The sequence below is a fragment of the Theobroma cacao genome, chromosome 2 (genome assembly GCF_053813885.1).
Source record: "Theobroma cacao isolate CCN51 chromosome 2, ASM5381388v1, whole genome shotgun sequence".
Lineage (NCBI taxonomy): Eukaryota > Viridiplantae > Streptophyta > Magnoliopsida > Malvales > Malvaceae > Theobroma > Theobroma cacao.
In genome coordinates, this window is record NC_142640.1 from 8519505 (window position 1) to 8534853 (window position 15349).

General features: G+C 35.3%; 1 protein-coding gene across 1 annotated transcript; it reads right to left on the reverse strand.

The window, feature by feature from the left end:
• Positions 1-8917: 8917 nt before the first annotated feature.
• LOC18608467 (secoisolariciresinol dehydrogenase-like) lies at positions 8918-11018 on the reverse strand. Its single transcript, XM_007043186.3, has 2 exons — positions 10913-11018; positions 8918-9965 (listed from the first exon to the last, which is right to left on the reverse strand). The coding sequence occupies exons 1-2, from the start codon at positions 10948-10950 to the stop codon at positions 9188-9190; spliced, it is 816 nt and encodes a 271-aa protein (XP_007043248.2). The 5' UTR covers positions 10951-11018; the 3' UTR covers positions 8918-9187.
• Between the last annotated feature and the right edge of the window lie 4331 nt (positions 11019-15349).

A 15349-nucleotide genomic window follows, 5' to 3' on the forward strand; every position in this document is an offset into this window, starting at 1 on the left:
CATAAGATAACTTCCAACTGTTTTTTTCATATTCCAGTCTTCCCAATATCTATTGATAGCTGCCTTTTCATCTTCCAACCGTTCCAAACTTAGTTTAACGATAAAAGGAAGTTGAACCACTAAAGCTGAACCATCCTACACTATCTTAAGCAATGGCCGCATCTTCGAGCAGACCCAATGTCCATGACAATGGCGACCAAAGTATGGGTGATGATGAATACTCTAGCCTACAATCAAGGAAGAAATGGAAACTAGATCTTTAATTGCCTGTCGCACCAATTGGTTTTTCAATTGAACCAAGTAATGATCCATGCTCTCCCTTACGGTTTAGAAACATCTCACATGGTGGTAGGTATTGGGTAATAGAGAATGCCATGATATTGTAAGGGAAAGTGGTAGATTAGGAAAGCTTAAAGGAAAACATATACCTTGAGGGTGACATATCTTCGTTTTTCGACATGGGTAAACTTGAGGGTCTAAATACCTTTTCATATTTTGATTATAGCTCGACTCTTGTTAGGGAATTTTACTCCAGCATTCACCGGAGTGAAAATGAATTTGAAAATCCTAGAGATTTTGACCTATTTGTTTTGAACGTGTTTTTGGGAGGAATAGAGTTTACAGTGACTCCCTTTGATATTAGGAAGCTTTTGAAAACGAATATATAGACATGGACAATACAGACCTCCACCATCATATGACGCGTCTCGTATGTGGGCCCAAGTGACAGGCAGAAGAGAACCATACACCACAGAGTCATATTCTGTTCGTCATTTGAATTCTGTACTAGATAGGTTGGTACATAATTTTTTGGCATCCACATTACAGGGAAGGATCAGTCATTTAAGACATGTTAGCGCTAAGGATTTGTGGATGATGGAAAAAATTAAAAGGCAGTTTGGCATGAATATTGCAAAATATATGATCATGAGAATAAGACAAGTTGCCATACGGGAAGAGACGACCCTTCCATACGAGAACATCATATCGGCTCTAGTTAAGAAAAAATGGATATGGAGCAATAAGTATCTAGCTGATTGGACCAGTCACAGGCCTTATAATCTCTCGTTTCCATGGCTTGTGAAAAGGGGATATGACTTTAGTCTTGATGAGCCATTAAACTCTGTCGAAGGTAACCCAGTTCATCCTGCCTATGATACTCCATTCAAACAACTGTCTAGAGTTCTTGTTTCCAATGATGTGATGTATAATATGCTTATGAGGATTGATGAGAAACTCAGTAATCAAATTGCTAGAATACAGGCATTAGAATTGAGGATACAGAATGTTGAGAATCTTCTAATACAAAGAATAGATACAGTTGTTCGGGCAGTAAAAGTGAGGTAGAATTGACTGTCCTCAAATGAGTTTCTCCGACATTAACCTCAGAGAAAAAAGAAGTCAGTTGTCATTGGTTCTGGCTGAGTCAACCATACTAGATGAACATTCATATTTGAGAGTTGTGGGTTAACTGGATTATGGATACTGTAGTTTGTATTACATAATTCACTTATGGTATTTTGTTTTCTTTAACTCGATATTTTGTTATGATGGTGCTTGGGGTTGAGTTATGGTTTGATATTGTTCGTGGTAATTGGCTTACCCTTATTCGAAGAACATGACATAAAATAGGTGAGTCACGCAATGCAAGATCAACTAGTCACGCAATGCAAGATCAACTAGTCATGCGATCCCATATCATCGAGTCACGCAATTCAATAAGAATTCGTAACACCACTCCATATATACTACTCACGCGGCTTCATATCAACTAGTAATGTAATTCCATAATATCCAATCACGCGACTCTATTTTTCTACTCACGTGATTTTATAATAAATACTCACACCATTCCATAATAACTAGTAACACCACTCAATATATATTACTCATGCGAGTCAATATCAACTAGTCACGCGATTCTACAAAAAAGTCATGTCACGCGCTTCCATATTAACTAGTAACGTCATTCCATATTTACTACTAACGGGAGTCAATATCAAATACTCACGCGATTCTAAATCTTAACAGTTCACGCGAACCATATTTACTACTCACACGATTCCAAATGGATTAGTGACGCGATTCCATATTAACAACTAACGTGATTCAAAATTTAGTACTCCCGTGACTCCATAACAAATACTCCTGTGAATCAATATCAACTGGTGACGCGATTCCATCCATACCATTCACGCCATTCAATAGCAACTTCTTACAACCCTATGTCACGTAATGCAATTCAACATGTCATATAGGCTATAAAGTAAAGAAGCAAAGGGGGGTTAGCATATGCAAACGAATGATGTTTGGCCTAGCTTTTGCTTTTAAGAGGTAGATAAGATGAAAGGGATGGTCGAACTAGTACTTAATAACCAATTCAGCCCCCCTTCATTGCATTGATATGGGTGTAGAAAACGAAAAGTCAGCATTCATGCCTATAAATAAAAGGAACCATTAACCATTTGAATCAAATTCAATCATCTTAATCAATATCAGATAATTGGAAAAATGACCTCTAGAGATTCAAGAGTCGAGAAGGGGAAAGAGGCAGCCTCTGAAGATGATGAGGTGCCTTTGAGTTTGAGGGACTAGTTGCACATATTCTAGCAAAAAAGCAAATCTAAAACACAAAATGTCTCTCTAAAAGTGGATGGAACTTGTATGAAAGAGTAAACTGAACTGTCTGGTTGAGAAATGAAAAGTAAGATACACAAGATATCCATATGGAAGAGAAAACCTTCAAGTCCAATGGTCGGGTCGTTGGAACTAGTTGGCAAACAATAGAGGTCGAAAACAACTGAACATGGGACTTGAGGGTTTTCTCTTCCATATGGACATCTTGTGTATCTTACTTTTCATTCCCAACCAGACAGTTTAGTTTGCTTTTTCATACAAGTTCCATCCACTTTCAAAGCAACTATTGATATATTCATAAGCTATCGATACTCATGCAGGTCCAGAACAACTGAACGTTTATTGAAACAGAAGGATGGGAAGAAGACGAAGAAGAAGCTGTCGGAAGTGAGGAGAAAGTGCTGGGAAAAATTTGATATTTATCTTATAGTTGACTACAGGTCCCTTTATGTACAAAAATGCCATTGCGTAGTTGGATCATAAAATTCCAATTAGAGTACTTAGCCCATTTGTTGGATCATCAAATTCATTGTACTCTTTCATAATTTGTTTTTCTTTGTAAACCATTAAATAAAGCACAAAATATTTAATAATATTTACGTGATTGATTTTGGCATCCTGCTTCATATTTTTGCCTAGAAAATGGTGTATAATAATAGTAATAGTTATTCTTAATATTGATCGTTGTAATCAAAAAACATAAAGGGTATAAGACAGCTTCCAATCGTTTCTTTCATATTGTAGTTTTCCCGTTGAGTTATGGTTTGATATTGTCGATGATAATTGGCTTACCCTTATTTGAAGAACATGACACAAAATAGGTGAGTCACGCGATGCAAGCGCAACTAGTCACGCAATCCCATATCATCTAGTCACGCGATTCAATAAGAATTCGTAACGTCACTCCATATATACTACTCACGCGAATCGATATCAACTAGTAACGCAATTCCATAATAGCCAGTCATGCAAATCAATTTTTCTACTCACGCGATTTTATAATAAATATTCACGCCATTCCATAATAACTAGTAACACAACCCACATATATTACTCACGTAAGTCAATATAAACTAGTGACGCGATTCCACAAAAAAGTCATGTCACGCGCTTTCATATTAACTAGTAACGACACTCCATATTTATTACTAACCAAAGTAAATATCAAACACTCACGCGATTTTAAATCTTAACAGTTCACGTGATCCATATTTACTACTCACACGATTCCAAGTAGATTAGTGACGTGATTCCATACTAACAACTGACGTGATTCAAAATTTAGTACTCGCGTGACTCCATAACAAATACTCTCACGAATCAATATCAACTGGTGACGCGATTCCATCCACACCATTCACGCAATTCAATAGCAACTGCTTACAACCCTATGTCACGCAATGCAATTCAACATGTCATATAGGCTATAAAGTAAATAAGCAAAAGGGGGCTGGCATATGCAAACGAATGAACGCTGTCATGTAAATTGTGTAAAATACTAACAGACTTTATGATATGAATAAGAAAAAAATAATGTTGTTCTTATTGGACCCGTATGCGTATCACATGAATGAATACAAAGAATAATATGTAAATGATACAACAAAGAATAATATGAAAATGATATAGAATAATGTTAATGTTAATTACAAAATGAAAAAGAATAAACAAATTCAAAAATTTAACAACTTGAGCTATTGGCAAAAATCTCAAGGGCAAACTTTGTTCGAATGCCCTCTATGGCGTTTGCCTTCAGTGTCTGATCCTCCGAGCCGATCAACCACTGCAACGAGGCTATAACCCAATCCCCATAACTGTGTGAATTTTGCTGTATCGGGGTCTTCTCATTTAACCTGTATTTCATCCGCATCAAACCTCATTTTTGACGACCTGAGCTGACAAAGTACCCTGCCCGGTGGCATATAATGGGAAACAATGATGTTAGTGGACTCATCTGCTTATCACGCAAGCCAAAATTCAGTGCTTCTTTTTGACCGTACGATGAGTCCACTAACATCATAGTCCATTTCAGAAAGTTAACGTGCACTACCACCTAGTGGCCGTTGAAAAAGCATGGCACGAGAATTGCGTTAACCTCATGATATGGCAAACCCCACGAAGGTCTCCCACCCCTTGCATACTCAAGCAAATCGTTTGGCATAACCACCTCACTCGGCTTGAATGTCTTCTCGGTGGGGGAAGGCTGCATTTTTTCACTTAGTTGGAGCAAAATAAGTTGTCAATTACGCTATGCATAATAGTTAGATGCAATTAAGTAACCCTAAATCTCATACATTTGAATAATTATAACTCAGTTAAATATAATATACTTACATAGAATGTGGTGTCAACGATCAATATTCTTTGCTTGTAGTGTTGTGGATGGTGCTCGCACACCCACTTACACAACACACTAATGCATGCATCAATTTGTTGGGTGTCCATCAACTCTGTCGGCATCTCTAATCGTCGAAAAAAATCAGGGCCCTCTTACCCTTCGATGCCCAGAATGTTAACCCTGTAAATTTAAAATAGAGTTATATTAAAATTATAGTATTGCAGACTGTTTAATAAATATCCTAGAATCGTTAACCCTAATATAGTCTACTGTTTTCATTTTACCTGGCTTGGTCATTTTTCAGGAATGACTCATATCTGTCTTTCAAATTGTCATTCGCTTTGCGCTGGACTAATAGCGGGTTAACGTACTGGCTTCGAAGGCATTTGCTAGCCAAGATCACATGTGCATCTTCGAGCTCAGGTCGAGGTGGAGCCTCAGCAGAAGGTTCGATCTCACCATAAGGGGGGGCCTCTGCTAGAGTTGGGACAGGAGCAGGACGTGGGGAAGTTGTAGTTCCACTACTCGCAAGATGAGGTACCTCTTCAACCTCATACGGAGAAGGTGGAGCCTAGGGAGAAGGTATGGGCTTAAAATGCTGGGCTGCCTCTACCGGAGATGGAATACCCGCAAGATGATGTTCAATCGGGTTACCAGGAGGTGACCTTCGTCCCTAAACGATTAAAAAAAACAAACACATTAGAACAGTGTATACATTGTACATGTTATAACTCACGCGATGAATAACATAAAACCTCATACCTCAAAATGGTCGATCAGTCGACAGACAATCCGATCCTCCAGCCCTTGCAGTGAGTGCTAGATATGCTCATGCAGTGACTACGTCTACATTTGCATCGCCCGCTAGATCTCCAACTACATTGACTGCATCTGCATCGCCCACTGGATCTCCAACTGTATTGACTACATCTGCATCTGCATATTCGTCTGTAATGACTAAAGGTCTTTCTTCCACTGTGTCTGTATCTTTTGCAGCTTTCGCTTAATGTTCGTAGTCATTTACGAGCGTAACGCCCGGTTATGCGACTCAACATGGGGGACAGCACCTGAAGCAAGAGGAGGGGTAGCAGCAGAAGCAGGAGGAGCAGCAGCAAGAGAAGCACCATGAATAGTTACAAGAAGAAAATGAGGTGCCTCAGCAGCACCGAAATCGGAATGGACCTCTTCATTCGCGATGCGTCTCCGCTTAACGGCTCCTCGTACTAGACTTTTCCCATTTGCGGTCCATTATTTTCCTCCTTTGTTGGGGACCTAATTCTGGGCAACCCTCCAACTTCCATAATAAAATGTATTGCTGCCCCTCGGAGATATTGACCTCAATGTCGACCCAGTTTGCGATCAACATCTCTTTTGCCGTTGGCTCTAACGTCTTCATTGCCCACAACTACACCAAAACATACATTGCCAGTAGGTATAACCCTCGCTACCCTATGACAATAAAAATAAAATTTAATCAAATAAAAAAAATATGGTTTCTTTACTCACCTTGCCCTCTCTCTCAAAACTTGTAATATTGACGTGGAACCTTGTAGGCCTCTTGTCACAATGTCATTTAAGCATTCTTGGCCAAACCTATCTGGACTACCGCTGCCTTCCGAACAAACTTCTAATTACAGGTATTGCTTCCAACGCCCAAAACTGCACATCAATTGTGTAACATTTTTAGTCACCTCATAAATTCTTATGCGAAAACAATAATGACAATGATAAACATTAGGCTATGGCAGACTACTTGAAAAGCCCATATCAATCCGTATAGGTGGTAGCGCTTCTTATCTACTTTGCTTACAGTAGGAGGTTCGAAACCCCTCAGCAAGTAATCCACGGTCAGACTCCAAACGTATGTGCCCCATGGGAATGCATTCCACTCGTCGATGTTCTCAACTAGAGACAACAACCATGGAACGATAGATCGTCTGTAGTCTTGACCGAATAAAACGTTAGTCTCGATCAAGACGAGGGCCATCTTGCTCGCGTCTCCCTTTTGCTGAAACTGCCCTCCCTTGAACGTGTCTAAAACTTATTGGATCTTCACCTCCTTCCCAAGTCTCCAATATCGTAGGTAAATTCCTCCAAAGAGGGCCTCGTAGGGATTGACAATGAAGGCCGATAGAGGACCAAACTTTAGTCTTGTCACCAGACAGAACTCCCTCTTTGAAAAACAGGCCTTCATTTTCCCTATTGCGAACCATAACTCTGCCTCTGTGGCGTCAGGTTCGTTGATTCTGTGCAGCATTAGATTGTACACGAGACTGGCACAAAATGAACTCTTGTTTGCTTCGACGTCCATCATGTGCCCGAAGCATGTTCTCTTAAAGCTTTCCAGCTCATTCACTTGACACAGCATCTGACGTATCACGTGCAGATGCGACCACTTACAGTGGATGTTAATGCCTACATTGAACCCCCACCGGTGCCTCGGCACAAGAGCAAGTACTCTGCGTTTTCCTACTCTGTTCCTGTGCTGGCCATCTGCAACATAAAACAGATAACATTCCCATTTTAATCATGTCAATACCATCATTGTAGATTAACAAAAAAACTACAGGAATTTCTTAGAAATAGCCCTCATCATAAGCTCACTCAAAAAATAACCCTAACAATATTTTTAACTGTTTTTAGACAACCCTGAAACAGAATAATTAATCCAAGTGTGGAGCATGGATTATTAAGTAAATCAACATATACACATTAAAACATTACAGTTGACCCAAAATAATACAGAATGAACCCATGCAGATAAATTTCATGCAGTTATGACACTCGTGCAATTTCCTACAACAATAGTCACGCAATGCCTAATCAATTAGTCACACAATTACTAACAATAAATCACACAATGATTTATAAACAAGTCACGCAATTCTAAGAACAACTAATCGAATCACGCACACACAAACTGATGCTATGCCTGAACAATATTCGCGCAATAACATTGAAACCAGTCACGCAATGGCCTAGAAACCAGTCACGCAATGACTTAAAAACCAGTCACGCAAAGTTAAACCTTTTTGCAATCACGCAAACCCTACGTGACCCCATGCCAAAATCCACTGACACAAAAGGTGCCAACCACATAAGCACGCCCCCACTCATGCAATATCTAACAAAGGGTCATAACAAAGGGTCACCTTTCTACCCCAACAACACCAACAATACCACCTTCATGTTTATATTCAAAAATTTCAAACAACAACAATATCAATATGAACAAGTAATATGTATAGGTTTATACTCAAAAACCTTAACCCTAAACATGAACAATAACCGTCCTGTCAAAAACCTCCACATGGTTCAAAATGAAATAAAAAATTCATAAAAAAATTTTATACCTTTCTCAGAGTTATGTCAACTTCTTCACACTGCTCAATATGTGAACTACCTTTATCAGAATAATAACCACTCCAAAAGGCTCCTACCACTGCCAAAATGCTCAGAAGTTGAACTGTCAAGGAATGCTTTTGACAGACTTGCTTCTGCGGATATGTAAGGTCTCTCGATGAAAACCGAAGAGTTGTGGTCCATATAAAGGACATACTTGACCCGTTAATAGGTTTTTGGTTTAGGCGCGGAGCCTAGTGAATGGGTCAGTTTCATTAAGGACAATTTTGTCTAATTTTTTTTTCTCTTGGCTAAAAACAGATAAAATTATACGGAGGACAATTTTCAAAAACACCTTATGCCTGAGGCCCATTTAAGAAAAGTTTTTTTTTTCTTATCATTTTCCATTAATCTGCCTCCTTCTATGAGTTTGAGAGGATTTACACGTACAATATGAGAAAACAATTTTGATACATTGTAGTCGCATAAAATATCAATTTCTGTGAATTTTCAGGGCAAACATACCTTGCTTCAATAAAATTGTTGTTTGGTATAAAAAAACAGCAAAAAGTATATAATCAATAGAAAAAAAGGCAAAAATTAAACAAAAAAAACTCTTGAAATTTTTATTTCTCAGTCCTTTGATGGTAACAGTATCCAGGGACGACGCCATTATAAACGATATTTTCTACTTATTGATGGTAACAATACTATATCTACTAAAGTAACACTGCTGTTTATCAGGAAAAGATAAACTCTACTTTTTCAAAGCAACATCTGGGGCAAGGAAGTAGAGTGCCTAAGTTAAACAAGAAAAACTTCGACCCTGGGAGCTAGCTGGCAATGAAGCATCAAAGATGACGAGAAAATCTACTGAGATGACGCAAACAAGCCAAAAGCTGGATTGATAGTGGTAAAACCTCCGTCCACTGCAAGATTGTGCCCACTCACATACTTGGACTCGTCAGAACCCAGGTACAGTGCAGCCTCAGCCACATCTACTTGTTGAAGAACGACCCCTTTCAGGTTAGAATAAACACGAGGGCGTTCATCTCCATCCAGCTTGAAGAAATTCATAGCCGTCCGTGTTGCAATGAAGTAGGAAGATAAGCAGTTCACTCGAATCCCAAACCTCCCGAGCTCTGCTGCCACGTTCTTGGTGAGTCCTAAAATGGCATGCTTTGAACTTGTGTATGCATGAGAAGCAACCCCACCGACACTAGATGAAACGCTACCCAGTGAAATTATGCTGCCTTTTCTTGCAGGAATCATTACTCGAGCCGCATGCTTAGTTCCCAAGAAAACGCCTGTCAAGTTAACGCTAATGACACGCTCAAAATCAGCCACATTATTCTCTACGATGCTTGGTTTGGCGTCGTCAATGACGGCAGCATTGTTTACCATTATATCAAGCTTTCCATGTAAGGAAATTACGGTGTTAACTGCAATTTCGACATCAGATTCTTTGACTATGTCGCAATGCACGAAGGATGCAACTGCAAGACCAATATCTTTGCATACGGATTGGCCTAATTCATCTTGAATGTCAGCAATGATAACTTTAGCTCCGTGCTCGCAAAAGAGTCTTGCAATGCACTCACCAATGCCGCTAGCACCTCCTGTGATCAATGCCACCTTGCCTTCTAGCCTAAGAACAATTCTCAATAAAAATAAAAAACCATGTAATTATCAATAAAACTAGCATTATTAATTAAAATTTTTAAAAAAACTAACATTATTAATACAAATAAGTTACAATTTTATGTGTTAAGGAAATACTTAAATATTGAATTAATAGTTAAAACTTGTAAGTTCGACTCAAAAACATTGGATTGAGAGTGAGATGTTCTATGTGTGGTGTTGAATCTGACTACTGCATGACCTCCCAGGCTTTCCTATGGATTTATTTTATTTCTCACTTGAAAAGCTGTGCATGATTTGGTGTCAAGCATGCTATGCTTCTGGTGACTCTTCGGTTGTTTCTGTGTCGCATGTTTGTTCTGTTCCTGTGACTCGCGGGTTGATGCTGTGTTGCATACTTGTGGTGGTGACGTTGCCTTATACTTCCTGATGATATTGTGCTATTCTGTGTAAATATTTTCCGGTGTAAGACTCTGTTTTCCATTAGGCGCATTTGTACGGACAGAACCTCGTTGGGTTACTGTCTGTTTGGTCTCTTAGGCCACACCCTTGGCTTTTGCCAAAGTATCGTATCAATTTTGTGATAATAAAATATCAGATTTGATTAAAAAATAATATAAAATATATTTTAGCCTTGGAAAGAAAAATAAGGGTTCAGATCCTATATATTATTTTTTGTTATTAATGTTTAATATATTCTTTATTGATGACATTCGTGTTGTTGATAAATAAATAGAAATTTATGAACTATTTGAACAAGTTAATGATTATTATAAGTTTACTGAATAATATTATTAATAAAAAAAATAGATAAAGCGAATATGATGGTTGATACAATAACAAAGATGCCTCCTTTTAACTAAAACTCAATATAGATATGTAAAAAATAACAATAAATATGGGAACACACATTGATTGATCAGTAATATACATGAGCTAATGAAATATATATACCTTCTTGCAGCAGGTGGAAGTAGGGAAGCACATGCCATTTTGATCTTCTGGCTGGAGATTTGTTAATCTCCTTAGATTTCTAGGCAAATTATATTGTATGTCCTCCATCTCCAGAGAGAAGCCCAACATCCTTTTATATAGAGATAGTTAACCGTGTAACAGATACAAAGTTGATGGAATGCATCCAACATAGAGTTTTTTAATTAATTACCAACGCTTATCCTAAATCAAAATTTTATATTAATTACTTGCAGCATTGACTTTAAATTAAAAAAAAAAATCCTACGTCCAGCATTTTCAAAATTGGTGGGCAACTTAATTAGCGGTGTGTAAATATTTACTTTTTGTGACTTGTGCTAATGTGAAAAGTGAAATGATTTGTGGACCTATGCATGCATACGAACCTGCATAGCATCAGCTAAAGGTGCAGAGAGGTTGTTGGACAATTAGGGCAACAAATCTAATCAAGGGAGCCCAGTCATTTGTAATGTGATTCAAGCTAATTTTGTCATTATCTTTTATCAATATATGTGGCATGTGATAAGAGTAGTAGACAAAATGAAGAAAATTTTTAAAGATATAGCTTGTAATTGATTTTTCGTGTAGGGAATCTTTATTTTGATGTGATAAGAGTCGTAGACAAAACGAAAAAATTTTTCAAAGATATAGCTTGCGTTTGATTTTTCGTATAGAGAAATTTTATTTTGATATCATAAGAGTCGTAGACAAAATGAAGAAAATTTTCAAAGATATACTTGCATTTGATTTTTCGTATAAGGAATCTTTATTTTGATGTGATAAGAGTCGTAGACAAAATGAAATTTTTTTTTAAAAAATATAGCGAGATATGATATATGAAAGATAATATGATTTTATGATTGTGTTTAACACGTAAATAACCAAAAGAAAAATAAAATAATTTAAGAGAATGAAATAAATAATTAAGTTTTACTATAAACAAGCTTTAATTATTAAGAAAAGACATTTACGTAATTAATTATTAAGTCATGTTATAAACAGGAATGATGTGTGGAACTATATATGCATACGAACCTGCATAGCATCAGCTAAAGGTGCAGAGAGGTTGTTGGACAATTAGGGCAACAAATCTAATCAAGGGAGCCCAGTCATTTGTAATGTGATTCAAGCTAATTTTGTCATTATCTTTTATCAATATATGTGGCATGTGATAAGAGTAGTCGACAAAATGAAGAAAATTTTTAAAGATATAGCTTGTAATTGATTTTTCGTGCAGGGAATCTTTATTTTGATGTGATAAGAGTCGTAGACAAAACGAAAAAAATTTTCAAAGATATAGCTTGCGTTTGATTTTTCGTATAGAGAAATTTTATTTTGATATCATAAGAGTCGTAGACAAAATGAAGAAAATTTTCAAAGATATACTTGCATTTGATTTTTCGTATAAGGAATCTTTATTTTGATGTGATAAGAGTCGTAGACAAAATGAAATTTTTTTTAAAAAAATATAGCGAGATATGATATATGAAAGATAATATGATTTTATGATTGTGTTTAACACGTAAATAACCAAAAGAAAAATAAAATAATTTAAGAGAATGAAATAAATAATTAAGTTTTACTATAAACAAGCTTTAATTATTAAGAAAAGACATTTACGTAATTAATTATTAAGTCATTTTATAAACAGGAATGATGTGTGGAACTATATATGCATACGAACCTGCATAGCATCAGCTAAAGGTGCAGACAGGCTGTTTGACAATTAGGGCAACAAATGAAGAAAATTTTTAAAGATATAGCTTTATATGTGATTTTTATATAGAGAATTTTTATTTTGATGTGATAAGAGTGATTAGATAAAATGAAGAAAATTTTTAAAGACATAGTGAAATATGTTATTTGAAAGATAATATAGTTTTATGATTATGTTTAACACGTTGACAAAAGAAAAGGAATGATATAATTAAAGAGGACGAAATAAATAATTAAATTTTACTATAAACAAGCTTTAATTATTAAAAAAAGACATTTACCTAATTAATTATTAAGTCATGTTTTTTTCTTTTTGAAAATTTTCAACTGAAACTAATAGTTTTTATAAATTGCACCATTCAAATTCACACTGCAAAAGAACAAATTTACTGAACTGGAAAAACAAAAATGGAAAAATTTCCTTCACATTTATCTGATCTGGACCATGCCAACGGTGACCAGCTTTTGAATCTTGTTCATCACCATAGGATTCTTCACGTGCTCCTGTGCCGCATGTGAGTTTCTTTCTCATCATTGTACATGGCATCTAATCATTTGTACCAACATTGATGGTATTATGATAAAAATAAGAGTAAAATCTTAAATTTTAATTAAAATTTCACGTAAATTCATTATTTTTTAAAATAAATTATAAAATTTAAAAATACAAATCACATTAACAAAAAATATAAAAAATTAAAATTTTTTTTCTTTCAAACAATGTGGTTGGCTGGTGGTTTTCCTATTCTTCAGTTTACCACCCCACAGCAAATGCTCTCTTCCCTTGACCTAAGAGAAATTTATTTTTTGTAAAAAAAATTTAAAAATTTAATTTACATAATATTAATTTTTTAAATTAATAAAGAGTAAAATTATTTTTTTAATATTACTATTTCATCAAATTGACAAAACACTAATGTTTAACTAACAGTTAGACTTATGTGTCTAGCAGAAAATTTTTTTGAAACGGATAATTTATTTTAAAAATTAATAAATTCATGTAAAATTATGATAATAATTTAAAAAAATTTAAATATTTAATTTTTTTTTTAAAAACAAACAAATAAAATGTAAATGGTGAAGTGATTGCTTTGATTTTAAGATTCGTTTCTCATCCATGTACATCGCATTCAATCATTCACACCAGCGTTAATTCTCTCTGTTTATTCTTTTACCTCTCTTTTCTCTTTTGTCTTGCCTGATAATTCTTCTCAACCCACATCCGCCACGATTTTTTGTTAGATGTTTCTTTAGGCTCGTGTGGTATGTAGAGCAGATTGTGGCTTTGTACAGATGCCTCTCCTTTTGGATTTTTTGTTTACCTCACCTGTAGCTGGTCTCGGTGTAGGTTCAGTGGAGATTTGTGGTAATTTTTGTTAAGCACTTCTCCCTTTACTCTTTATGATATATATATATATATATGACTTTTCAAAAAAAAAACAAATAAAACAAATGTGGATACTGTTTGGTTAAAAAAGAAACAAAAAAATAAAATGTGTATGCTGAGTTTTCTCTTTCTTATCCGAAATGGGTTAATTTGGTTTAGTTTTTTTCCTTCTATCTTTTAAAATCTTATAATTACGTGGGTTGGGTTGGTTGGAGGGATCTTGTAACGACCCAAGTCCAACTACTGGTTTAGTAATTTTTTAAACTTAAACCACGTGGTCTTCAAAAATTTCAAGTTGCTAGTAGTCGTTGACTTGGATTGTTATATAAGTCTTAACAATTATATTCACATCAGATGTGGGATGTTGGGCATCACAATCCCAGCCACACATCACATTCACAGAACCAAGAAGTTTATATCGGACTGGCGTAGGCTCTGATACCGTTTGTAACAATCTAAGTCCAACCACTGGTCCAGTAACTTTTTGGGCCTAAACCACGTGGTCTTTAAAAGTTCAAGCTCAAGTTGCTAGTAGTGGTGGACTTGGATTGTTATATAGGTCTTAACAATCATATTCACATCAGATGTGAGATGTTGAGTATTACATATCTATTAAAATGATTAGACAAACTATTTAGTTAGAGTTTTTTTTTTATAAATATTTTAAAAAAATTTAAATAAATCTTTATATTTTTATTACGTTTTAATGAAGTCTTTGTATTTTTATTTTGAACTAAATAAGTCTTATAATTTTATTTTAAATCAAATAAGTCTTTGTATTTTTATTTTGAATTAAACAAACTCTAAGATTAATTATTAATTTAACGAAAATATCATTTATCAGTTTATATCGCGTGGCGCTTAAGTAATATACTAACGTATCATAATTGATGATTATATAATATGTCTATATATTATAATTGATTATAAGGTAATATGTTAATTTAGTATGATAATATGATAGTATGACATATTATTGAAGGTTATTTTTGAAATGAATTTATGAGATTGGTTATTTTTCACAATTATTTCACAAATAATTGTATCAAATAATAGTAGTAATACATTCAAATATTTGATTCAATAAATAATGTGTGTGCATATATATATATTGATTAAAAAAATTATATTCAAATTCCATTTCCAAATAAAAAAAAATATCCTTTTTAATATTTTCCTTAAATTGGACTTGACAACGAAGAGACAAAGGAAGCCATAGACTTGGTACTTCTAAATTCACGACAACAAAGTAGGCAACAACAAAATCGTGACTAGCACATCCCACTTGCAGAAATGACGTGGCAAATTAAAATATT

Excerpts from the sequence above, each read along its gene's own strand:
- LOC18608467 (XM_007043186.3), bottom strand. The coding sequence starts at position 10,950 with ATGGCATGTGCTTCCCTACTTCCACCTGCTGCAAGAAG. Across the intron at positions 9,966-10,912 it reads CTTCCACCTGCTGCAAGAAG|GCTAGAAGGCAAGGTGGCAT; the intron begins GTATATATATTT and ends AATTGTTCTTAG.